General features: G+C 35.5%; 1 protein-coding gene across 1 annotated transcript in view; it reads left to right on the forward strand.

Moving 5' to 3' along the window:
• Positions 1-796: 796 nt before the first annotated feature.
• LeuRS (Leucyl-tRNA synthetase) overlaps positions 797-27,108 on the forward strand; it is a 62,089-nt gene continuing 35,777 nt past the window's right edge. Inside the window, exons 1-9 of the mRNA XM_069840013.1 lie at positions 797-975; positions 1,576-1,794; positions 4,770-4,985; positions 5,260-5,421; positions 8,298-8,542; positions 11,933-12,164; positions 15,277-15,495; positions 18,318-18,458; positions 19,719-19,843. Of these exons, the coding sequence (XP_069696114.1) occupies positions 973-975; positions 1,576-1,794; positions 4,770-4,985; positions 5,260-5,421; positions 8,298-8,542; positions 11,933-12,164; positions 15,277-15,495; positions 18,318-18,458; positions 19,719-19,843 (1,562 nt within the window). The 5' untranslated portion in view covers positions 797-972. The remainder of the gene's footprint in view (positions 976-1,575; positions 1,795-4,769; positions 4,986-5,259; positions 5,422-8,297; positions 8,543-11,932; positions 12,165-15,276; positions 15,496-18,317; positions 18,459-19,718; positions 19,844-27,108) is intronic.

Genomic DNA, 27,108 nt, shown 5'->3' on the forward strand with positions numbered 1-27,108 from the left:
ATCCTCTGTATCTAACATTGTCACAAATTAAAGCGGTGCTTACTCGTACTCAAGTTTGATCCTCGAACTACAAATTGAAAACAATAATACTCTTTGGTTTATTGCGGTATTAGATAATTAGATGAGTATTCATTCCTCATTTCAGTGAATATTCAGACCTAACCTTAGTACTGTCGTACATTTTTTTTCCCCCATTTAATTTATTGTATTCCATAGATCTCACATCAGCATTGAAACTTTTAAGATGTGGAACAAGTCAAGAGTTACACAATTTCTTGGCGAGATCAGGTGAGGCCGAGGATTCGCCATAGATTACCTGACATTTCTCTTACGATTGGAGAAAATCTCGGTAAAAACCCAACTAGGTAGGCCTAATCAATCGTGAACGGGAATTTAACTCAAGCCCGCCCAGCTCCGAATCAACAGGCAGTTTAGTTAAAAACTATCGACAACTTACCTGTGTCATTTACAATAACGTGGTTTTAAAATTACTCTCCAGTATAAATTTAATTACGAGTCCTGTACTAACTAGCGCAAATGTATTTTTTTGCATTAATTTGACACACGAATTAGTAGATCTACATAGCACGCCAGACAGGTAATTGTGTAGACTGATTACAAATGTATGTAATAAATTACAATAATTTAGTAAGTGAATAAATGTGGACTATTATTAAAATACAAAGGCACAAAAATGCATCACAAACAATTTCAAACGTCAATTCCGAACATACACGTAACGTATACAATGTTGGCTAACCTGCACATATTATATGAACACGTTTTCGCCAACGAGTTTTCGCAGCCGGTTGTGGCTAATTGCATGGTGAACTATTCACGACGTGGTTTCGTGTTTAACGCGGTGAACACGTCAGCGAGGGGCTGTGTGCAGTTTGGTTCCAAGTATTACGTTTGAAAGTTTTATTTATTACATCTGTTAAATATATAACTGCAGTTAAATCGTAGAATTAAATGGTACGTAAATTTCAACGTCTATTTATGAAATACTTTAATTAGGTCGGTAGAGATCGTGGTAATGGATTCCATTATGTATTTGGGCATATGTTAAGGTAAAAATGAATAAAATAATTGATAATACAGCGATTAACTTATATGTCTTTACTCTTAGCTTTAATTTTACGTATAATATTAGAGAATCAAGAAGGTTAAAGAATTTTTCTCGAGCACATGGTTCATAAAGGTTAAAGCATGTGATGAACTTGCATCATTTTGTACCATAAGTACGGAAATAAATACGATGTGCACATTTTATTGTTATCTCACATATATAAAAGAGCTAGAACGAGAGAGGAAGCAAAACCTCGTAATGTTATAAATAAATTGTAATACTATGGTAAGGTTACATTGTATTGTCATGCTTGTATGACTCGCAGTGATGAAATACCTAACTTCACGATTGTGACTGCCAACATTTGAAATATGAACAGAGGCGGGAAGTAATAGAATGCAGTAGGCCTAATATAATTTTATGGGAGTTTCTATCATGATTTCAAACATCTGTGAGATGATGGATAGAATTCTTCTAAATCTGTTAACCTACTTCTTTTTTTCTAGACTACTGCCCTTGATAGAAAGGGTACCTTCAAAGTTGAGTACCTTCAGAAAATAGAACAAGATGTTCAAGCGAAGTGGGAAAAGGCAAAAATTTATGAAGAAGATGCTCCAATTGAACCAAAGAAGAGGCCTGACGAGAAGTTTTTGTGCACATTTCCATTTCCGTACATGAATGGCAGGCTTCATCTAGGCCACACATTTTCTATATCAAAATGTGAGGTAATGAAATGAATATTGAATATTAACAAGAATATTGTTTGAACCTGTAAATGTTTCATTTATTCATTTAATAGTTTTTTCTTAGATATACTGAAATAATATTTCCCTCGCCTCCCCCCTCCACTCCTTTTCTTTCTCCTTTTCCCTCACTCTCATTTTCTCTCTATCCTCTATTTAGGATTGCCATACATTCCGAAAAATCCTGAGAAAAAAAAAATGTTCCTCCAAAAATATATAAACATGACACATTTCTTGACCTCACGTCACTTACATATCCCCTCAACTAACCCATTGTCACATACCTCGGCCTCGTGTCACTTCACTATCCCCTCATTTAACCCATGTAACCCATAACGAAACACAAATCAGACGTCAGTCCAATGTGTGGTATGGGAAGATACCGAAGATTGGCCAAATCCTGATTTTAGAGTTCAATGTAAATAGCCAAGACAAGCACAATATTAAGATCAAAAGTGTTTTAAATAATTTGTCATACTGCGAAGTAAACTCTTTCAGGAAAGAAACCACGGCGTTTTATAATGTATGCTCTGCGTATGTTGAAAAATAGATGCCATATTTTGAAGATATAATTATTTTAAGTGGGTGACTTTTTGCCGAAATCTCTCAGTGGGAAAACACATTGAAAATTCTATCGAATTTATTTCTAATATAGGACGTCAGTTTAATGATTCTTTATTATTTGACCGGTCAGTATGCTTGTAACAATATGTGCAGGAAGAATTAAATGGGAAGGAAGTTGACGGTTACAAAAAAATTTAACAAAGTGAGTATCGTTTTTTGAATCATGCAAATATCCCGAACAGTTTTCAGAACTACTGAAATGAGCTGAATTTTATTTTTGCTCTGCTAGTCATAATGCTAACGTAGAGAAGATATTTTCTCTCATGAACACTTGGTGCTCGGTGAGCATAATAGATTAAAAGTATCATCGATTAAAGCATCTTGTTATTCCAGTATAACATGGAAAACTTCAGTTACAGCGAATTTTATGACAATATCAGGAAAAATAAGAGCCTCTTGAAATGTATAACAGAGTCAGAAAAATATGACTGGTATGCTTAATTGTGTAAAAAATAAACTCTTTCTTTATAATTGTATGCAGGCTATATCCAACACTAATCCCGAAAAGTTGTCCCGATTTCACTTGTATATGTGGAAACTCTATCTCTATTTCTCTCACACACACTCAATTTCTCTCTCTCTTCTCCTCCCCTCACCCTCTCATCCTTCCTCCCTACCTTCCTCCATCACTCCTTCCCTCTTACTATCTATCTCCCCCCTCAGTGTATTCTAAGTCTTCTTTTTTTTAAGATTTTAACTTGTTTTATTCACGTTTTAATTTATCCTTTTCAAGTTCATATATGACTGTAAGTTTATTTAACAGACTCTCGTAAGTCTTGACTTAGATCCGTTTGAAAAAAAAAAAACACACATGTAGACACTAGAGGTGTCAAATTTATTTTATCAGTTTTTGTAATTTTTCTCATAACTTGTCATTTGGCCTTAGTCCAGTTTGGAATTCACCTCGTTATAGAGGGACAGGAGCTGGCCACCCACCCCTTATTTACTGGCCTAGTTGCCTCATAAGTGGTGCCTTGCTGGTATCACTTGTAAGGTTCAAACCTGTCTTCGGACAGTTGACTAAACAACTATTGGCTTTTGCCCTTTGAAACCGAGAGGTAGAAGTAGGACATGCCAGAAATTTGAATGGATGGAGAGGTACTAATAGAACCTATCATCTTTTCCTGTACATTTCTGTTCTTCACTTTCTCATCCAATCAAACCTATTTTATGTATGACTTCAGGCTTTCTCAGCGTTGATTCGTAATGATGGATTCACTGGCTGTCAGCCGAGTTGAAGTTGTGGAATACTTCAAGCTTTCGGCTACTGACTCTGTAGCCATCGTCAGGGAACTGATGATGCTGTTGTATGAATGTCATTTATATATAAAATGGTTCAGTCAGATGATGCGGGATTGGCTAGCAGTAGGACCAATCCAGGGCTGGGAATTTTGTCTGTAGGAATATAGTATGGGAAATGACATTATGACATTACTGGGTGGCAAAGTAAATGGTCGTAAGAGAAAATGACGCATTGGAAATTGACAGAGTGATAGAGAATGCATAAGTGTAGAGGAAAATTTGATCTATACTGTCCCTCCAGCACTTCTGGCTACTTCTACTTTAATTGGAAAAATAAAAATTTAGTTTGAAATGTGAGTTTAAGAAAGAGAAATATGTTTGTATAATCGACAGTCCAAAAGACTGTTTAGAACCTCATAAGTGACATCAATAAGGCATCACTCATGAGGCAACTAAGCTAGGAGATAAGAGGATGAAATAAAATATTTCGTTGTTTGTGATAGGTCAAACCTTTCGGTTATTTAACAAGAGAACTTGAACATGCAGGAGTAGCTGATTTATTATTATTTTGAAGTCCTGTCTGCTCTTTATTTCCACATATAAGGTATCCCCGTAACATGCCATGAAGGCACTTGGGGGGGGGGCATGGAGGTAGAGCCCCATGCTTTCCATGACCTTGGCACTAGAATGAGGTGGTGTGATCAGCACCACCACACTCTGACCGCCTTTTACCCCTGGGAAAGACCCGGTACTCAATTTTATAGGAGGCTGAGTGAATCTCAGGGCCGTTCTGAAAGTTTGGCAACGAGAAAAAATCCTGTCGCCACCTGGGATCGAACCCCGGACCTTCCAGTCCATGGCCAGCTGCTGTACCAACTGAGCTACATTTCCACATATACTGCATCTTATTTGTTTGTTGTGCCCACCCTAATATTTTCTAGCTTGTTTCATTACTGTATTAAAGTCCTATTGCACCATACGAGATTTAAAAATATAAGATAGCTACAGCATGTTTTCTATTTGATACCTACAAAGTACACAAAAGTTTATAGACTTTTCGTTATGTAAATAATAGATTATGTAATTTATAGTTTGCAGTGCGATACCAGCGGCTGAAGGGAAAACGCGTACTGTTTCCTTTTGGCTTTCACTGTACAGGAATGCCCATCAAGGCATGTGCTGATAAACTTAAGAGAGAGCTGGAGGAGTTTGGGTTTCCACCCAAATTTCCTGAAACCACTACTGAAGTAGTACAAGAAGAGACTAAAGCTGATGCTGTCATCAAGGATAAAAGCAAAGGCAAAAAGGTAATGAATCTGCTAAGTGGGTAAATGCTTATTTATGTTTACTATTTATGGTATTTCCTTACAATTGCGCTACCAAAGAGAGGTAGGATGTACAGTATTTACATGTTTTTGAACATTTTATATAAATTATTATTATTATTATTATTATTATTATTATTATTATTTCTTTAAATTATACATCACGTGTATGTATATAATTGTTTAAATTTTACATTCATGTGATATTGTACATAGAATATTACACACCTTTGAAATAATTCTGTTCTCTTTTCAGAGCAAAGCAGTTGCGAAATCAGGAAGTGGCAAATATCAGTGGCAGATCATGCAGAGCCTGGGTCTCAGCGATGATGAAATAAGAAAATTTGCAGATGCCTCCCATTGGTTAGACCACTTTCCTCCGCTTGCTGTCAAAGACCTGCGCAGTATTGGACTTCATGTAAGATTTCCTACTGGACTTTGTTTCATCTCTGCATGTTCAAAAACTGCATTATATATGGGAGGGTGAAATATCTCCTCAGGGAATTCTTTTAATTGTGAAATAACGAGAAGAGTGCCCTCTTTGTTTTATACCTATCTTCAATCAGCTATGTCACACCATTTTATGTTAATGAGATTCTTTGTTTGGAAAGACACACTATTTTTTTAATTAGTGCTAAAGTTAGCTAATTTATTTTTCTGAGTGTTACTACTAAGTATTGATTTGCTCTTTTTGATGGTGATATTGTGATTATTGTAAAGCTTCAAATTACAAAGCAGTAAATATAAGATGATGTAGATCAATGTGTGTCTCGTAAGGGAGAAATTGTTCCATATATGGGAATTCCTTTGTTAGAAGCATATTATTTTATTTATTTATTTTTTTAATGTTTTATTTAACGACGCTCGCAACTGCAGAGGTTCTATCAGTGTCGCTGGATGTGCAGGAATTTTGTCCCGCAGGAGTTCTTTTACATGCCAGTAAATCTAAAATCTACTGACATGAGCCTGTCGCATTTAAGCACACTTAAATGCCATCAATCTGGCCCGGGATTGAACCTGCAACCTTGGGCATAGGTCGACATATTATTTTATGTTCCAAAGATTTAGATACATTACTAATTTACATAATTACTATTTTTTAGTTAATGTAAAAGTTAAATTATTTTTGTACAATTTTAGTAACTTTCTTAACAGTATAAATTGGCTTAAATACTACTAGATGTGAAACCAAGTGGTAAAAGAAGAGTTGGTAGGTCCAAATTACGATGGCTGGATGATGTCCAAGATGATCTTGTCAAGGCAGGAATTAGGAGATGGAGGCAGAAAGCGTTGGATAGAGAGGATTGGGCGAAGATTCTTAAGGAGGTCAAGGCTAAACTAAAAGGGCTGTAGGACCACAGATGATGATGATGATGATGATGATGATGATGATGATGATGATGATGATAAATTGGCTTCCATATTCAGTTTTCTGGATATTATTTGTTTCTATTACTTAAAGTCTTTTATTACTGGTATTTCTAAGTGTCTGATTTCGCATATTCTTCAGTAGTAAATCTCCTAATAAGATGTTGCTGCTGTTAACCAACACGATCACCAACATCACAGTCATCATTGTCATCATCATCACTGCTACCACCATGACCATCATCACATGACTACTGTGACTAGAATGACGACCATTAATACCAAAATAGCCACTCCAGCAACCAGAACCAAATTGACCACCCTGTCTCTGCCTCTGTGCCTGCTACTACCATTTTAATGAGTATAGCTTGAGAAAATGTCAATACTGTGCGTATCACCCCACAATATGCAAAATGGAGTTCTTAGATTATCTTTCATGTCTGCTCTAAAAGCATATTATTCCAAAGAAATCGAGCAATGACTAAGGTAAAAGGAAAGACACGTTAATCTTAGAATGTAGGCTTTCACGGCCGGTGTTGAAGGATGCGTATTTCCTGGGCTAGAGGGCTGTGGTCTATTGGTGTTACAACCAAACATTTCGTCCACTACTCCGGTGGACATCTTCAGTGGCCCTCAGAAGCACACACATCAAACCCTTTCTCAGACAAGTAGACACTATGACAAAACAGTCAGAACACCGAAGCCACTGGTGCAGACCGCGGCGACAGTGACAAGCAACAACAGTCCCACACCTTAAATATCGACATGTTGCCAGTCTCAATGCCAGTTCCTGATACAGCGGATCTCTCTGCACAAGTGTACAACGCCACTGAAGATGTCCACCGGAGTAATGGACGAAACGTTTGGTTGTAACACCGACAGACCACGGCCCTCTAGCCCAGGAAATACGAAAGACACGTTGTTACTATTTAGCAAACTGCGAAACTGTTTCAGAGAACATATAAGAAAGCAATACTTAATGGAAGAAAAACATTTTCACGAATCTGTTATACATGCATGCAGCCTTTGTTACAGAAACATTGTATATGTCTTCATTATGACTCTGTTTATGGTGTGCATAAACATACTGAATGCTATATAGCCTTTGTTTACATTTTCGGACAATTTTGTTTTAAGTTTATTAATGATGTATGTATATATGGAGAAAGTTACACAACGCAGAACTGCACGCATTGTATTCTTCACCAGACATAATTAGGAACATTAAATCCAGACGTTTGAGATGGGCAGGGCATGTAGCACGTATGGGCGAATCTAGAAATGCATATAGAGTGTTAGTTGGGAGACCGGAGGGAAAAAGACCTTTGGGGAGGCCGAGACGTAGATGGGAGGATAATATTAAAATGGATTTGAGGGAGGTGGGATATGATGATAGAGACTGGATTAATCTTGCACAGGATAGGGACCGATGGCGGGCTTATGTGAGGGCGGCAATGAACCTTCGGGTTCCTTAAAAGCCATTTGTAAGTAAGTAAGTAATGATATATGTATGTAAACAAACTTTCCCTAAAATAGGGGTTGCCCTGAATGACAAAGTATACCAAATACACAAGTATTAGTAAATGCGTACAATTTCAGGTGTCTTTACTGATTTAATAAAACAGGTTTTTCAGATGTTAAAATGCTTAATTGCAACTTATAATTGTGTTTTAAAAATAAGCATTTAATATAATTATTGCATAAATTTTGCTTAATTAGTCTGTTAATAGGCCTACATTTGAATGAGAATGTCTGAGATTTAATGCAGTGCTTGAATGCTGGCTGATTCTTATATGTCTTAGGTATATTATATTATCATACAATTCTCGTATTGTTTCTGTAAGTTTTAATCCATCCTTGCATGTTCTATTACTGACAACAATAATAGTATATTATATAATTTTTAATTTTATGTTATGTGGACAGGTTGACTGGCGACGTACATTTATGACAACAGACTCAAATCCATTTTTTGATCAATTTGTACGATGGCAATTCCTGCGGCTTAAAGCCAAAAACAAAGTAATGTTTGGAAAACGGTACACTGTGTTCTCGCCAAAGGACAATCAACCTTGTATGGACCATGACAGAAGCACAGGAGAGGGAGTGGGACCTCAGGAATACACCCTCATCAAGATGAGAGTCCTGGAACCTTTTCCTCCTTCACTGAGGTGTGTATGTATAGATCAAAGGGCTAAATGTTTTGGCTTTATATTTTGAAGGTCAAATGTGGTAGTCAAGCATGTTTATGGTAAAAAAAATCAGAGCTTTGATCCCCACTGGCAATTATTGTTACAGATCTTCCAGGATTTTTCCAGTTTCTTCAGGCAGACTTTCGTGAATTACTTTCTAAATAAAACGAAACGTAAACAGACTTTGCCCTCATGTCATTGCATTATATTTCTCATTTTCAGACATTCTTCTTTGTTAGCATCACTATTTTCGGGAGAATATACTTTTTTTTTGTGACACAGTAAATATGTAAAAAGTAATACAGTAAAATGCCAACCAAATAACTGGCAATACCAAAACAACGGCACTTTTGGTTGGGCGAAAAAAAAAGTTGAAATCTGCCACATTGCCACAGTCTGGGCTGTCAGTTTTGCCACATTAGGAAGTTCGCATGAACTTTCGTTTTCAGTGAATATTCGAACCTAAAATTAGTGTATTATTTGTGTTGTGTGATGTGTTGTAAAAAGGAAAATCCACACAGTTTTTATGTTTATTCAGTTATGAGCAAATGATAGAGAAATAAGCTTCACATGGCTGCAGTTTGAACATTTTGCACCATGAAATACAAACTTTTGTTTTTTATATGTACCAGTATTTGTGAATTTAAATACTATTATAGTCACAATCATGCCATGGTATGAAAGAAAAATTTCACAACCTCGAGCGGGAATCGAACTTGCCACTTCCTGTTCTCCGGTCAGGAGCTCTACCACTGAGCTATCGAGTTCGTCTCACGCCAAAAGCTTGGAATTATCCTCTCATACTGGCGACTCTGTTATAGAGTATTTAAATTCATTAATATGTCACATCAACGGATGTGTATACGTCACCAAACATCGTAAGATGAAGATTACATTTATACCAGTATTTGTTCAATTATCCAGCAAAATCTCGTATCTGGAACTAGGTTGGTCCCTTTGGATAAGAGGAATTCTACTGTAGTTGGTAGTCTGTTGAAATTTTGAGTTATACAAAAGAAAAAATAAGTTTTTCGTTTTCATTTTGCTTGTTCATTCCTCCATTTCTCTTTGTTCCTCTCTTTCTCCATGATTTCTCTTTCATTAGTTTTCTTTTCTATCCTCCCACCTTTTTTTATTTGCATTTTCTTTTAATTTTCATTTTTTTCTGTATCTTATTAATTGGATACTTTAAAGTAGAAAGGTGCAAAGTGCCAAAATCATAGAAAACGAAATTATTATGCAGAAAAGTGCAATGTACCTCGGACGATGATGTATGAAAGAGGCTACATCCACTTGTGTTTCTTAAGCGAGATATTTAGATGTTACGTTGCCAGCACCATGCAGTTTCAGCTGGTAAGCGCCCTGTTGAGCTGCATCATAGAATGCAATGGATCTTCAACAGGTCATGTTTGTGCCCAAACTTACACACAGCGAAATGTTTTACAGATGTCAGCTTTCACGTTATAACTTTGGAGTTTGTGTATGTGATACAATGCAGTCTTATATGTGTATGTGGGATGAAAGCATCGCGAGTAGAGGTCCCAATGAAATTGCCTCGTGTGTACTAAAACTGATGAATATGGATGTAACGAACAAGAAGACTCTGATAACTGTGCAGCTGAAAACAAAAATTGTGTAATGGTTTTCATGTGTCTCTTTTTAGTTGCCATTGGTTTATTTGAGCACATAGAACGTTTCCTTCTCAGCGGCCACAGTTTCTTGCAATGCGATTCTGATTTCGCTTTGATTGAAAAACGACAGAAAATGACAAAAGCCTTCATTCCTAGTGACCTGCTTAAAATCGTACAAGACTCTAAAGTTGTAAAACCATTTCAAACCGTTTCAATGCTAGAGTCATATTTCCTTAATAAGCAAGATGTTGCTGATCAACAAATTTCTATCAAGAACTTGAATATTTCTAAGGCATGTTGCATTCAGTATGATGATGTAAAGCAGGTAGTGTTTCTGTGAAATAGTCCCATGAAAATGAAGCAGTGCATACCATTAAAGTGCTTAAAAAAAATGAAAGATGTGCAGTCAGCATTGTTTCAAGTTAAAGCATAAAATAGGGAAATTACTGAAGAAAAGAAGGGGAATCTATTAGCAATGACTCCCTATCTTCCAAATGAGGAGCATAGGCAGTTCTACAGGCAGATCTGTGAGTAAAAATTGCTCCAGAATAGGAAAAAATAGGTATTGGACTTTGCACCATTCTACTGCAACTGTACCCATTACTTTACCCTTTTCACAATCTGTGTTGTATAATTAAATATGGAGAAATAATGTCTTTACATACCACTATTATTAATGAGTAAACACTGTACTATTGCTGTTTTCTATCAGTAAAAAAAACATGACACAAATATATGTACAATTATTCTTATAGCTACATTTTTTATCTTATCTCCAATGTTTCATTTTGGCACTTTGCACCCTTCTACTTTAAAGCATCCAATTCCTTTCTTTTTCCTTTCTTTTCTTGCTTATTTTCTTCTTTCTGTTCCTTCCTGTTTGTCTTCATTCCTTCCTTTCTTCCACAGATTAACACGTATATAACATAATTAAATTTAAGTTTTTAATTGTCTCTAATGAGTATGTAATGCCAACCATGAACTCAGTCTGCTACATAAAAATTGCGAACACATGTGACATAAGGAAACTTAAATTATTTTAACTTCTTTTCAGAAATATAAGAAGAATGTGGTTAAGGAAATGGAAGTGAGATAGGATTATAGGAAAAAAGAAGGCGAGTTTTAGACATTTACTTATGGCTTTTAGAGAACCTGAAGGTTCATTGTTGCCCTCACATAAGTCCGCCATTGGTCCCTGTCCTGAGCAAGATTAATCCAGTCTCTATCATCATATCCCACCTCCCTTAAATCTATTTTAATATTATTCTCCCATCTACATCTCGGCCTCCTCAAAGGCCTTTTTCCCCTCAGTCTTCCCAGCTAACACTATAAATATTCCTGGATTCACCCATATGTGCTACATGTCCTGCCCATCTCAGACGTTTGAATTTAATGTTCCTAATTATGTCAGGTGAAGAATAAAATGCATGCAGTTCTGCATTGTGAAACTTTCTCCATTCTCCTGTAACTTCATCCGTCTTAGCCCCAAATATTTTCCTAAGCATCTTATTCTCAACATACATTTTATGAAATGTAATATTGTATTTGTCTTCCAAAATAAATCTTAAAAAAAAAAAAAGTGACTTCTTACTTTTCAAAACTCAGGAATTTTAGTACTGTTCATTTCAAAATTGACTTGAAATTTCCGTTTGCATAAATTATCTCATTAGAAGTCAAAGGATGCAAACGTGTTCAAGTATGTTATAATACTTACAGTGTGTTGATTATTCTTCTGCAGCTCACTGAAAGGCCAGTCTGTCTTCCTGGTTGCTGCCACACTCCGTCCAGAAACGATGTATGGGCAGACAAACTGCTGGGTCCACCCTGACCTCAGATACATAGCTTTCAGGACGATTACTGGTAGTGGAGAGGTGTTCATATGTACAAGGCGCTCTGCACGTAACATGGCATACCAGAGTTTTACAAAAGAGGAAGGAAAACTGGACGTGGTGTTGGAACTCACAGGACAGGTAATCAGTGATTGTTCTCTGTTGGATGCACTTCTTTTTATCCTGATAATTTTATTGTTCTTAGTTGGTTGCATTCGTGTACATTCCCATAATTTTATCTGATGGACTCATTTACAAGATGGGAGCATCTGTGATAGAGGAATGTAATATACAGAAAACATGTACATTTATGAGTTAAACTTTATAATCTGAATCATTTGAGTACATACAGACATTTCTGAAGTGATAGTCTCTTTCCTTGTACATTCACAGAGTTGATAAAGAAGAAACAAAAAAAAGTTCGGATATTTGTTCCAAATTTTGTAGTCCAATGCACCACATCGCATAATGATAAAAGGCTGAAAGCATCAGTTCACATTAGTCTTTTTATGTGTGATTGTGTTACTTTTCGAGAATTGATGTTATATAAAGATTTACAGTAAAAACTTTTTATCCCAAAGTAGTTTTATTGAAAATAACTCGCTGCATATTCAGGTTCAAATCCCGATGATGGTGAATCGTATTTGTGGTGGACAAAGCCAAGCTTGATGATTTTTTTGGATGGTTTTCCTGTTTTCCTCCCTCATTTGACGTAAGTCTCCATTTCAGTATTTGTCACCATCATTGATAATAATAATAATAATAATAATAATAATAATAATAATACTGCTGCTGCTGCTGCTGCCGCCGCCGCTGCCGCCACAGTGGAATCCCTTGTATCTGGCACCCAAATAACTGGCAATTCCAAAACAGTGGAACTTTTGAATAAGATAAACAAAAATGAAAATATGAGGGGGAATCTGTAAGTAAGTTACAAAGAGAAGTAACGACCTACAGTTTTAAATGAGACATCTAAAACTATCACATCTATATAGGAGTATTATTGATGCACACAAGCCAAACAGAAACAGCCATGTAGATCACTAAGTAGGCAGCAGAAAGTGACGTCAGCCAAATGGAAGAACAGCTAATTCAGTCCCTAAAACTTCCGAAATAGCCAGTTAGCAACTAGATATGTTTGGGGCAGCACAGCTGCTCAAGTGTACCAATTTGTCTTTTAATAACCTGTGAAATTATTTTCCAATTACAACTATTTGTTTTTAGACACTGCGAAATTATTTGTTGCCAATGCAGATCAAAAACAATTTATATTCTAAATAATGTAATATCAAAGTTCATGGAGTCAACACTAAAATAAACTTTAATTACAGGTGTTCAAAAACAAACACAAATATGTTGAACTTTATCTTTTGCTTCACTGTAAACATTTTCATTGATTCTTATTAACGTAATAAGTTTCATTATTACATACTGACCTATGCAGTCCTATGACCAGGCTGATATATTTCGGTGGCGGACTGACACTGACATAAGACTCAGTAATAGTTAAGTACTTTCATATTTCGTACTATATACCCAGCCTCCTCTGATTGATGGCATCTGTTCGCAAATCGCGTACTACGTCCTGCTGCATTGCACTGTATATGTTGTGATTCACCATGGTGCCATCTGTCCAAGGGAACTATCAGACGGGTGGCCTGGTGTGCCATAGTCCACTGTGAAAGTGGAAGCTCCTATGCCTCTCTGGAATCTATGCAGCTCCCCCAGACAGATGACACCTGTTGGCAAATCATGACACTATGTGTGCTGGATCTCCTGGTCGATCTGAAATTATTGAAGATGATGCATGAAGTTGAAATTAATAAAGGAGAGTTGTCCATTGCTGTGGAGTAATGGTTAGCATGCCTGACCGTGAAAGTCCTGGTTGGGACGAGGTGACCTGGTTGAGGTTTTTCGGTGTTTTCCCTTAACTCATTAAGGGCAAATGCTGGGTAACGTTCAGTCCTGGACCCAGAACTCATTTCACTAGCATTATCACCATCTCACTCAGACGCTAGAGCAGTTGTTAAAACGTCGTAAAATAACTCGCTAAAAAATAAATAAATATAGGCGAAATGAGTCCAAGGTCCAACATGGAAGTTACCCAGCAATTCTGCTTCAATTGGTTGAGGTTGAAAACCTCGGAAAAAACGTCAACCAGTTAACTTGTCCCAACTAGGATTTGAAGCTGGGCGTGCTCGTGTCATGGTCTAGTATGTTAACTGTTATTCCACAGCAGTCAACCCCCACAATACTTAATCACAGATTTGACATACTGTATTTACTCGTATAATTTTCCCCCTCGCGTAATTTCCCCTCGCTAGATTTTTCATACATAATTTTTTTAATTATTTTTTTGCGAAATTTCCTCCTCTGATACAATGTGGATTACCTAGGCCTACAATTTTTCTGTTATAACTTTGGACACTCTTGTGAAGATTACAAATACAGCACAACGGAATTCATAGAAAATTCAAGGTCGAACCCATCACCTTCTATAAAGACTTAACGGTACCTGCAATCTCCATCACCTGCGTATCTGTTGATTTTTGGTCAGTCAGTCAGTCAGACTACGGTTAGATATCATTGTGCATAGGCTACTGTGTTATTATGTCACAGTGACAGTGTGTTAAACTCAACTATGGGGAGAAAGTTGGCAGGGATGAGTCTGAAGTCAGTCACAAGATCGGGCAATGTAACCAAGACACAGCATACAGGACGAAAAAAATCGGAAAACTTTAATAAATCTCTTAATTAATTACCAAAATTGTCACCGATTATAGTTATTTAGTACTAAAATTATTTAAGCTTATTACATTAGATTTTCAACAGTAACTATTTGTTTGATGTTATTTATGACCAGTTTACTCCTCATATTTTTATAGTCGTCACATAAGTTCCTCTCCTCAAATTTTCACTCCTAAATCTTGAAAGAAAAGAGGAGAAGTTACGCGAGTAAATGCGGTATGTCTTATAGTCTGTAGTTGTTGATGGTTTCCAATGAACATCCATATTTTTTTCCCTGCTAACCTTTTGAGGAAGGAGAGCTATTTCTCTTCTTTTCTGTTATCTAATTTATGTGATATTTCCACGTTAATTTATCATAGAAAATAATACTAAGATATTTTGCTTTGTTTGTGCTTAAAATTTTAACTCTCTCTTAACAATACCCCTCCTTTCTCTCCTTTTCCACATACTTATTGCTGTAATTGCATGACGATCCTATCACTGCCGTTTATTGCTTCTGTTGTAGGATATTCTGGGAGTTGCATTGAAGGCTCCTCTCACATCTTACAAAACGATCTATACCTTGCCCATGTTGACCATCAAGGAGGAAAAGGGCACAGGAGTGGTAACAAGTGTCCCATCAGATTCACCAGACGACTATGCAGCTCTCGTAGACCTCAAGAAAAAACAGCCTTTCAGGGAGAAGTATGGGATCCAGGATGAGATGGTCCTGCCCTTCGAGCCTGTAAGAGAAACCTCTGATTTTATCTGCATTTTGATCACAATTTCATTGGTTTGTTTACCAGAAAGAGAGAAGTTTCTCTTGTTCATTTATTCGATAATTATTACTCATTCAGGTATCAAATCTTGTGTTGCTACTGTCAAGATATATGCAGTGAGATCCTTCATGTATTGTCTTATGTAAGTTTTATTAATATCTGTAGATATTTGATCCTTCTTTTACACAGAAGTGTCCGCCAACAGTTTACTTGGAAGTATTTGTATTCTTATTTTTTTCTCTTTTAATGTGTAGTATAAAATCTTTATATTAAGAGCAAATCATAATTTGCAAAGAATACTGATATATCGATTAGGAAGAAGATATTTCAAGTAACTCAATTCAGAAGGTAGCATATGAAAAAACGTTAATAAGTAATGTAGGAATTGATTATAAATTAAAGTTAATAAATGAATAATATGATATGATTCACTTGAATAACTAGAGCATCAGTTTTTCTTGTCAGAGACATATCCAAATCCCAGTGTGTACAAAGTGGAATTTGTGGTATAGAAAAAATTATAAGGATGGATTTTTTAGAGTATATTGAATGAAGTATTATATTTTCGCGGTAATACATTATTTTTAATTAAAGAAATCTTTAGAAGTGTTCTGTTATGGCACACTTGTTTCGTATATTTGTTTAATCTCTATAATTTTTCATTGTTACTTTGTAATAACAAAATAAGCAAAGTCAGCAAAATTATTTTTTGAGATGAGTATATCTAGGGGTGTATTTCAGGTCTGGTAGGTACTATTTTTCGAGGACTGGCAGCGCCAGGGCACTTTTATGATTTTTATATACAGCTGGACATTTATTATTAATATTATTAGGTACTATAGGACTGTTTTTAAATTATATATGATATGATACATTTCATATCATCAATTACATTTATGTAAAGTGGACATCACAATTTTGTATCCAATGCCACTATTACCTATTATAGAGATCTCTCTCTCTCTTTTTTTTTTTTTTTTGTGATGCTCTTACAATAATGTAGATTCATACCTCATACTTACATTCTCTCATTACTGTATCCTTCTCATTCCCTTAAACTCATTCACTATGTACTATAATCTCTCGTTTCTGTTCCGATCTAAATTCTTTCATACTCTTCCTTTTACAGTGTAATGACTTCATTCAAAATTGACACTTCTACAATTTATTTCTTAATTTCCAGTTCGTTACTAAACCTTACTACGCCATTATCCAATATGTTCATTATTATGTCTAATGTGCATTCCATTTTCTGAGCTCACTTATTTCCTACATACTATGCTTTGCTATTCTAGCTAGTCTTCCCCACCATACTCCTCGCTTATTTTCATTATCTCTATAGTTTCACTTAAGTTCCTACTATATTCTTGTAATTTATTATTTATTTTACTTATTATATTCTTAACTATCTCTGGACCAGAAACATCCACTTCACCCTATTCTGTTATAAACTCGTCTTCCTTTTTCTTCTCTTCACTTCTCCCCATTTCAATCCTTGCACTCGCAGAAACACTTTCATTTCCCTCTTGACACTGACCTTCTTTCCCCCTAAGCTAATTAACTTCCTGAATCACTTGAATTTTTAGTCGTGACACACTAGACTACTTTACACTTGTTGCACTTAAGCTGCTCTTATCTGTTTTCTTCACATATGTTCACTTCTTATGGATTGTGGATCTCAGTATGTTCTTCATCTTGTTTTTCATTTCCTGGTTCTGTCTCGCTTTCTTGACCTCAGTTTAACTGGGCTGGTCAGTATTAATCTGTGCCAATGATCTTCAACCTTTTCCTTACTTTTATTTTATTTTCGTGTTGACCATTCTTTTTCCTCATGATTGTATTTTCATAATTTAATCTGTTTGTTTCTGGCACCTCATGTCCATTTCTTCAGATCTCGTCCTTCAAATTATATATTGTTACGACTATTAATTGGTACTCAAATTGCATTACTATCGTCAAATTTTGCGTTTATAAAAATAAATATTTTATTAATATTTAAACAATTTCATAGTGAGGTCTACTCCAAAGACCGAGCAACCTCTTTATCTGGATTCAAATCTATGTATTTTCGTCTGATATTCCATAAGTATTCCTGCGGAAATGCCGATGATGATGATGATGATGATGATGACGATGACGATGACGATGATGACGACGACGACGACGACGACAATGAAGGCAACTACTACCGAAATCCCAGAGCTAGGACACTTTTTTTGTTTGGAAATACACAACTGGGTATAATGGTAATAAAAGTTTTGCAGATGTCACTATTATCCACCTCTTGTTTCATAAGAACAGTGGATCTACAAGTACAATGTAAGGACCAAGCCAAAATCTTTGCCTGTCTGAATCAAGAAAAGCCTAAATGAACAATCGTGCTCTGTAGCAGTGGTGATGAAAATTACATTTGTAATGTCTTATTTATATATAAAAAACGGACGTCTTTCTTGGTAACAGTTTGCAGAAACTGCTGAAATTCACTAAAATTCGCGTTAAAAATATATCTGTAGATTACTTGTAATTCACATGAAAGGTGGACGCACTTCATGTCAAAACTGTAAATAATTTTTTACATTCATTGTTAAGACCCTAGATCTTGGCAAACTCTAAAATGGGAAAATAGTAATGTGGCAAGGAGGGGTGTACGTGAGTCATACAGACACATAATAATAGAGTGGAGTTAAGCTATAGGGAGCGAAAGTTTAGGAGAAGTATTGACTTTCGATTTCAGATATTGTTTCGTTCTCAATAGAACATGAAGATACATGTTTTCTACTTCCTGCAGGTTCCAATCATTGATGTGCCAGAATACGGAACTCTGACAGCAGTGACTCTTTACGATAAATTGAAAATTCAGAGTCAGAATGACAGGGATAAGTTGCAAGAAGCTAAAGATATGGCCTACTTGAAGGGATTCTATGATGGTGTAAGTATTATTATTCTAACTTTGTAAATCTAAGAAGTTGCAGTGCCATAGCCAGGAATTTAATATGGAGGAGGTCAAGTTTTGGGAATATCACTTGACAAATATTTGGCCATAACTTACATGCAAGATATTTAAAAGACAATAATAATTATTGTGTTCTTTGATTCTGAAAATGGAAACAACATGAGAATATTTGTAGTCAACAGCTTCTCATTACCATGTCACTAAGGCCCGGTTTCTTCAACCTTTGTTAAAATGCACCTAACATTTAACGTTAATTAACTGTAAGTTAAAAGTATGAATTGCTGTTAAAAATATTGCGTTTCTTCAACTTTACATTTCACATTTTAACATTCTGTTTGTTAACTCTCTGTTAGGACCAGAGATTCTGAAGTTTAACCGTAACCTATAACCAAGTATAGGCTCACTTCTGTTTTCTGAACTCTGACAGTTGCAATTCTCACTTGTTTCTGTTGTTTGATTCAGAGAGGATAGAATTATTTCTATTCTCTCAGATTTGATTTCTGCTTCTTTCTTCGTCTGTATCACAATAGCGTGGAGCGGCGTATTGGTATTGCTGTTATGAAATGGAAAACACTGCAACAAAAAGAAATCATGGGACTAATTATTTCTCTTCGTTCGAAAGAAACTTTCTGCTGGAAATTATTTCACAGTATAAACCAATTAATGAGAATAAACAAACAAACGGATCTAACTTGAAAGCAAAAAGTGAGGCTTGGCAGTAAATAGCATATACCTTTATATGAACTTTTGTTCTGTCAAATCTCAAAAATCAACCCCTCTGTTTATGTATTCATGGATATCATTTTCTAAATAATCCAGATATATAAGTTCAGCATCTAACGCACCAGCCATATTGGATAATTCTATGCTAACAGAGAGTTAAATGATTTAACTGCATGAAATTGGGCACTTAAATTAACATAGGTTTTAACAGCCTGTTAGTACTAACAGCAGTTGAAGAAATGCTTCAACTGTTAAGTTTACAGTTAAAATGGAATAACACACTGTTATAATTTAACAAAGGTTGAAGAAACCGGGCCTAAGGGTATTTAATTTTTCGTTTTATGTATGTCCCACCTCAGAAAATGAATTCATTGCTATAAGACTGAAAATCTAGCCGAGGCCTTTAACTGTCTGGAGTGTTTGGAAACTAACTAAATCATTTTAGGAAACTTTATTTTGTGATAGTTAAAATTTCTACCCTGAATTGTTTTAAGAATGTGTTGCGGTCTACAGGTCATGTTGGTTGGAGAATACAAGGGGAAAAAAGTTCAAGATGTGAAAAAAGGTCTGCAGAAACAACTAATAGATAAATCAGAAGCTGTGGTATATTACGAACCAGAGAAACAGATCATGTCCAGGTATGTATTTAAAAAAAATTGATACTGAACTTTGTTTTTTTCTGTAAAAAAAGAAGTAAAATATGTTTCAAATTTAGAGGTTTGCTCAATAAAAAGAAGTAAAATATGTTTCAAATTTAGAGGGTTGCTTAATTTTACTTTATTTCACAGTAATATTTTCACTTTCATCGTAGGACTGGCTACAGTAATTTATATATAACTACAAATATTTAAATTCTTAACATTTTCTGTCCAGTTGTGGTAATGTTACCATGGAATATGATCCCATTATGCAATGAGTTGTAGGAAATAAAAACAAAATTAGAGTGGCAGTTAATTGCTGTATAAAAACAAAGTGCATTATTGTCATGAACTCTTCACTAATCACTGGTTGTGGATTGCTACTATAAGACTACAAAATAGATGCATCTAGCTTATGATATTAAAAATGTAGTGTCTTCTAGAATGAGTACTGCAGCTCATCACTTCTTGGTCTTTGTCTTAGTTGTCTTTCATAACTGGAAATACACCAATTTAAAACTTCGTCCAAGAATATGGATAAATGCTTTGGGAAAGATCGATCTTCCAAATTACGGTAAGCTAGGTCAGATGTGAGCTTGAATCCCACTTGGGCATATTGTCTGGTTGGGGTTTTCTGAGATTTTTTCCCATCTGTAAGCCAAGTGTCAGATAGTCCCATGACATCCTCGGATTCATCTTACCAAATGTCATCTTGCTATCAATTCTGCTGATGGTAGATAACCATGTAGGTGATACACTGTTATTAAATAACCAGTTAATTAGTTGATAGCATAGCACAGTTGAAATAAATAAGTCCGGATAAGAGTATAAATATGTGCATTGTGAATAGTCTACATAAATAATGTAGAATTTTGTGAAATTGTAGATACAGATTATGAGCTTCATTTACATAAAAGTTGTGTGCAGACATAAAAATCCACACTGATAAGATTCGTACAGAAGTACATAACCATTTACTGCAGCTAATTCATAGCATTTACAATATTGTAATCTAGTCCTCGTCTGTGTGTGGAAAACAATATAAATTGATATAAGAAGGGTCTGTAACATGAATTTGTTATGTTTGTAGAAGCAGAAATTGAAAATAATGTGTCAAACTTTGTAATGGCTTTACTCCATTTAAATTATGTGTAAGAACCAATATTTCTCAACACAATAAAACAATCTGTATTTGTGGAAGGTAAATCTTAACACTTACCTTTTTAAACCAAAAATATGTTTTTTTCCTAACCCATTGAAACTCTCTGGCACTCGATAACGTAGATATTGAAATGACTCTGGGCTGAAAGTGGTAAAAGATAATATCAGTTAAAAATTATACTAACACATTGTTTTGTTGAATCTGTTCTTAAGTTTTGTGATCTCTAGTTAAGTTTGTATTGTTGATTTGTATTTGTCACAGAATATATTAGTTGCAATGATTATTGTGTTACAGTAACAAATTAAGAGATTCTGCTGAATAGAGAAGACAGTATGCTGTTAAATTTATACGCTCATCAGAAAATCTTAGGGATAAATAGTGAGGTTTTCTATCTCAGAAAAGTAAAGACAAACAGCATTCCAAAGGTACCACTCCATAAGAAATATGTTGTAGCTGTGGGGTATAGATTGTTGTTTGAATGTCCACTTCTCTCTGAACTCTTGCAGCATGCTATAATTAATATGGGGTGTAAACTGTGGATTAACTTAACGTGACAAGAAGGTTAATGGGTCTCGGCTATGAGGTTTGTTTTCATTGCAGCAAGATTTTTAAAATTCCAAATAAGCATAATATTGCTACAAGATTGCATGTAATCTTAAATTCTTGTCAGTGAATCAGATTTCTGGAGTAATAGCTCTATAATGACTATTTATACTAGATTCTGATTGCGGAATATTTCTTCATTTTATTTTTAGTCAGCTATCTTAACAAACACTATTTTAATCCTTTTTTTCCTCCAACAGATTAGTAATGACAACTTTATTTACAACTTCTTAAATATCTAAATGAATGATAATAGAAGGCGAAAATAGATTTATAGATGAACATTGAATCCTTTGTTCTTGTATCAATGTTACAAACTTTTCATGATTAATTATTCATTTACTTAAGAAAGGTGTTTTATTTTATGTATGTATGAAATATTGAATAAAGCAGAGGTGCCAACCTAAAAATATTGGGGGGAGGGACCAGGTGAGCTCGATTCTATTCATTTTCGTAGGCTTAGTTTTCATTCCCGAGCAGAGAGTCTTTGCCATCATCATTTTGTTAATAGGAAACACCCAATGAAATAAATAGATAAATACATTTTTCCATTTATTTTAATTGCTTGATAATTATTATACTACTGCAGGCCTATGTTGATATAATAAAGTATAGAAATGTTTAAAGTATAGGCATATTTGTCACAAATGAAATTAAGTTTACATTGTTATAGTGGGAGTTGAATTACATATGAGGTGAGATTGGAAAGTCTTAAGACTGGGCTTGTAATTTCAAAATGGCAGTACTTACAGGCTATTGTGATGGATCTCCTCCAAAGGTGTTTCCACTTTTGAAAGCATTCCTGAAAATTTTCTTCCTTGAGAGTTAAGAACCTTCTCTGTGTTTGCCTGGATATCTTCAATTCAGCGAAAATTTCAGGTAACGGGTAGTAATCGGCAGGAGCTATGTCGGGAATAGAGGGGTTGCAGAAGCACAGGAATTTGGCCAAAAATTCTCTGATTGAGAACGCAAAATGACCCAGTCCATTGTCGTGGTGGAGGACTCAATTCTTGTCTCGCCAGAGTGCAGGCCTTTTCTTCAGCACATTTTCGCACAAATGCTCAAGAACACTTCTATAGTATTCATGGTTGACTGTCTGCCTCCTAGAGGCATATTCATGATGCACAATACCCATAGAATCGAAAAAACCACATTTGACCAACTTTGTCACGCTTTTTTTGGTTGCGGCGAACCTGAACTCTTCCACTGCGATGATTGTGTCTTTGTTTCTAGGTCATATCCATAAACCCCATCATTCGTTATTCGTCACCTGTAATTACCCTACTTAACATATTTGGGTCATTTTCAGCTCGATTAATCAGTTTTGGAATGAATTTAGTGGATACTCTGTGCATATTCAAATCTTCAGTTAAAATTGACTGAACCACGTAGAAACTTAAATTTAACACGTTGACTGCCACTTGACGCGTATGTACGTCCCTATACGTGCTGTGAGACGTATATACGGTTCAAGCAGCAGTCAACGTGTTAATTCATCAGCCATTTCCCTATGGCCGGACCAGGAATCATCTTCGACTGATTTGTGGTCATCTTTGAATCTTGAACCAGATAAAAACATTTGACCGACTCAGACATTTATCTCTGAAAGCTGTTTTAAGAGTTCATAAGTCTCCAAAGCTGATTTCCTGGTTTTAAAATAAAATTTGACACAAATTCGTTCCGATTTTTCATCCATTTGCGAAAAATCTATAAATCTGCTGAGAATTGAAAACACATCTTCACTCACTAGGCGGCCACTTTCTACTGAACAAAAGAAATCGCGGTGATCTTTTCAGGAGTTTCGACAAAACAAGCTTTCTCTTTCACACCTGCGAACAAACCTACCCTCTCCTTTTGAGCAGTGGCAGCTCCTGCCTTAAAACTTTCCAATCACACATCTTATCTCTACCCTAAATATGAAGTAATTAGCTGCAGAGTCCATGTCAAGGAGTTGGTGTCCTTGTGATGAATGTTCAGGATTGCAAGGTGGTTTAGGCATTTCTCAGTCATTGTTGAATTTGTGTAGGTTGTCAGTCTTCTCAGATTAGAAAATGACCATTCTGCTGGATCATAATAGGAGTTGAACGAACTTCAGTAACTGGAATCATGAGTTGCGTTCAGCTGGAACAGAACTAAGGCAGCAAAAACATTGAATGCCTTGCTGACTGACAGCACTTCGGTAATGCTGTAACAAGATTCACCAATATTCGTAGCAAAATTTTTTTTTTTTTGCTGCACTTTCACTGCTCATTCAGCAAAGGAACAAGGGTGTAATTATTTGTAAACACAGCGGACATTTTGGAATCTGGTAGTTAAGCCCCTCATAGCTGCTGCCACTCATAAAAAATTAATAGCTGAGGTAGTGCTGTCCTGGCTGAACACAACCATGATCTTCATTTGTGGATTTTTCTGAAGAACATTAACCATAAATACCACACTGACAATGCTCTTATTCCTCGTTTTCAAGACGTCTAAAGGCATGTCTTGATGTAATATTACCCTTTCTTTATTAACATCATCTTTAATGGGTTCACTGAGCTTCTGAAACTCAGTTTTCGCTCTGATGAGAAATTGTTCTGCATTTATCACGTTAATGTTCGCATTATGACCAGATTCATAAAATTATGTTATTGTTTTCTAATGCCAGGCATTAGATCCACAGTCTCGTTTCCCAGGATTCCCATCCCAGCCTCGGCAGTTACGAGCATCGTTAAATAAAACATAATTTAAAATTTTCTGGTATGTATGCTACTTAGGGCTCCTGCCATGTCCTGAACTCTGTCGAAACATTGATCTCTGTGGTCAGTGACCAGTAAGTTGAAACTGCAAAGGACATCCATGGACAGAATAGTGTCTCAAACTTTGTATTTGTTGCCAAATGGAACCCAAGGAATAATTCTCTTATTTTTAAATCATCAACTACTATCCTGAAGCAGATATACACTTGCTTTCGGATGGAAAATCCAGTTTCGTCCACCATAATCTTATAGCATTTGGTTTGAACAATCTGAGAAATCAAAGAATGATGGTTCAGGATCTTCACTATCTCATTCCAAGTTTCATGGCAGTACTATTTAAATAATGTGGTCCTATTACTACTTCAAAATAGAGGAATCTTCATACCACAATAGGAAAGTTGCTTGACTTGCAAGTCCTTGGGTAACGAGAAATTTCAGAGGAGATAGTAGCTTCATCAAAGGTAACCTGTTCCCCTCTATCTCGATTTTTTTATAATTGGGAAATTGATGGAAATCATTTACATTAGTCTTCATTGATCCCAGTTTTAAGACTGCTTGTCTGTGGCATTCTGGTTTCTCATGTTATTTCAATTTTTAGTAGCTCTTTTCCAGTTTTGGAACCTGATTCAATTAAATTATTTTGTAATTTAGAATAGAACGTTATAGAATGCTTGTTTTGACAGAAAACTGCGTTTTTTAAAGAAAATTAATTGTTCATATTCCAGCCAGGGTTAATTTTCAACCAGTGGTGCTGGTAATTCCTCCACTTTCTTTTATGTATAATTTTTCTGTTGATTCTTGATCTTGGTTTCGTTTTCCTGGAGTTTGTCAACTCACAATATTGATGATGGTGATGAAGATTATAAGACAGTGAAAAGAATAATGAATAAATTATGTTGTTTATAAACAAAATTAAATTGTTCATGATTCTGTAATCCAGTTTCTTGGAGATATTACTGCAGAAATGAACCAATATTCCTAAGTATTTTTTGATGAGTGTACTTATTACGTTTTTCTTGTGCTTAAAATGTTCAGCTGTTTTTCTTTAAACAGTTTGAAGCAAGAAAAAAATTTAATGACTGCATTTGTCATATTCGGCTATTTGAAATTTGACATGTGAACCCACTTAACCCATGTCTTGCATCGTTGATCTGAATGAGGGGAAATCAATTATGCACTGTTTAGAAGAAGTATAGATTGAATTTTTTCCATTGCTCTTAATAACTAAGGAATCATCTTGAAGATTGGCTCTGTCTTCATCTTCAGGTGAAAAAGAAATGGGGTGTGAAGGATATTCTACTTGTTGGGATCATTAGGAACAGCTGAATCTGCTAGACTGACCATCAATACAGTGTGAGGTATGTAGGCAAAAGAACGAAGATCATATGAGACTTTCAGGACAGATAAAACAACGAACAAAAAAAAAGGGGAACAAAATAGATATATGGAATGAACATCAGTCTATATCAACAGTGAAATAGAGTAGGATAACGTAAGTCTCTTGAAAATATGTGTAAAAACAGGTACTTGGACCTAATTCTGCAAGATGCCATCTAGCTGTTAAAGAAGGAATCACAAAGCTAAAGAGTAGGAGAATTGGGGTAGGGGAGTTCTACTGTTTTCTGTTTAGCTCGAAGATTGAACACTTTCTCCTATAGAGGATTCCACGTATTACTCTGTGAAGAGATTTATTAAATCTACATGCTTAGACTTCAACAAACAAAATTTGATAACTCAATCCCAAGGGAAAAAATGGAACTCTCTGCATCAAAATCCACAGTTAATTCCCGATTTACCACGAAAATCGTCTGTAGGTACATTTAGATTGGCAACAGGCCATGATTGTTTGGCCAAACACCTGCATAGAATTGGAATAGGTATATCAGTCCCCTAACTGCCCATTGTGCAACTCAAACCAAGAAATGGATTCGGAACACCTCAAAATCTGTGCTTCAGTGGCTGGTCATGATAATATCTTTGAAAAATATTGGAGTGCAAGAGGTCAAATGACTTTATTGTCAAACGCCTGGCATTAGAAACAACAACTACTTTAAGAAAATAACATTGAACATGCGGAGGCTGTTCCAGCAACTATTGATAAGTATTTTTCTTGAGAACTGGGGATTAATTAGTTTCATTTAATTCATAAAACATAATTTCATTGAGAACTAGATCGATTTCATATGCTAAAATTGTGTTACACCTCTAAAATTATCATATATTTAATTTACGAATAACGGGGTAACAGCTAAATTGATGGAATAGTCTTCTGCTCTCTTTCCAAAGATCTCTGCAGAAAAACATAACAGACAAGTAGGGCTGGTACAGTTAAGACCAAGATTTCACACTGTTAAAACACGCTTATTTGAAGAAGTACACAAAATTTAACTGTGAGCAAAACAACAAAGGCATTAGGTATGTATCTTAGGTTCTTGTTTGATTATAGTGTGAAGTTAATAATAATCCTAAATTTGTATTATAAAGGTAAAGCATTCACTACATCGTATCGCACTCCCCGTACGAATCGCATGCAACGGATATTTTAAATGCAGTGCGTTCACTGCAACGGCTTCATCTCATCGCCTCATCGGATTCCCTTGTCACCTGTTTGAAACATGACGTCGTACGATATTGACATTGCTGAAAACAGAGGAGTTGAGGTTAGGTCTTTTAATTATGACTGTTAGCGAATAAGAATTTGTAATTACTTCATGTATCCTAATTGAAGAGGAAGAAACGAAAGAAATATTGGTTACATAATA

This window comes from Periplaneta americana, chromosome 11 (genome assembly GCF_040183065.1).
Source record: "Periplaneta americana isolate PAMFEO1 chromosome 11, P.americana_PAMFEO1_priV1, whole genome shotgun sequence".
Classification (NCBI taxonomy): Eukaryota; Metazoa; Arthropoda; class Insecta; order Blattodea; family Blattidae; genus Periplaneta; species Periplaneta americana.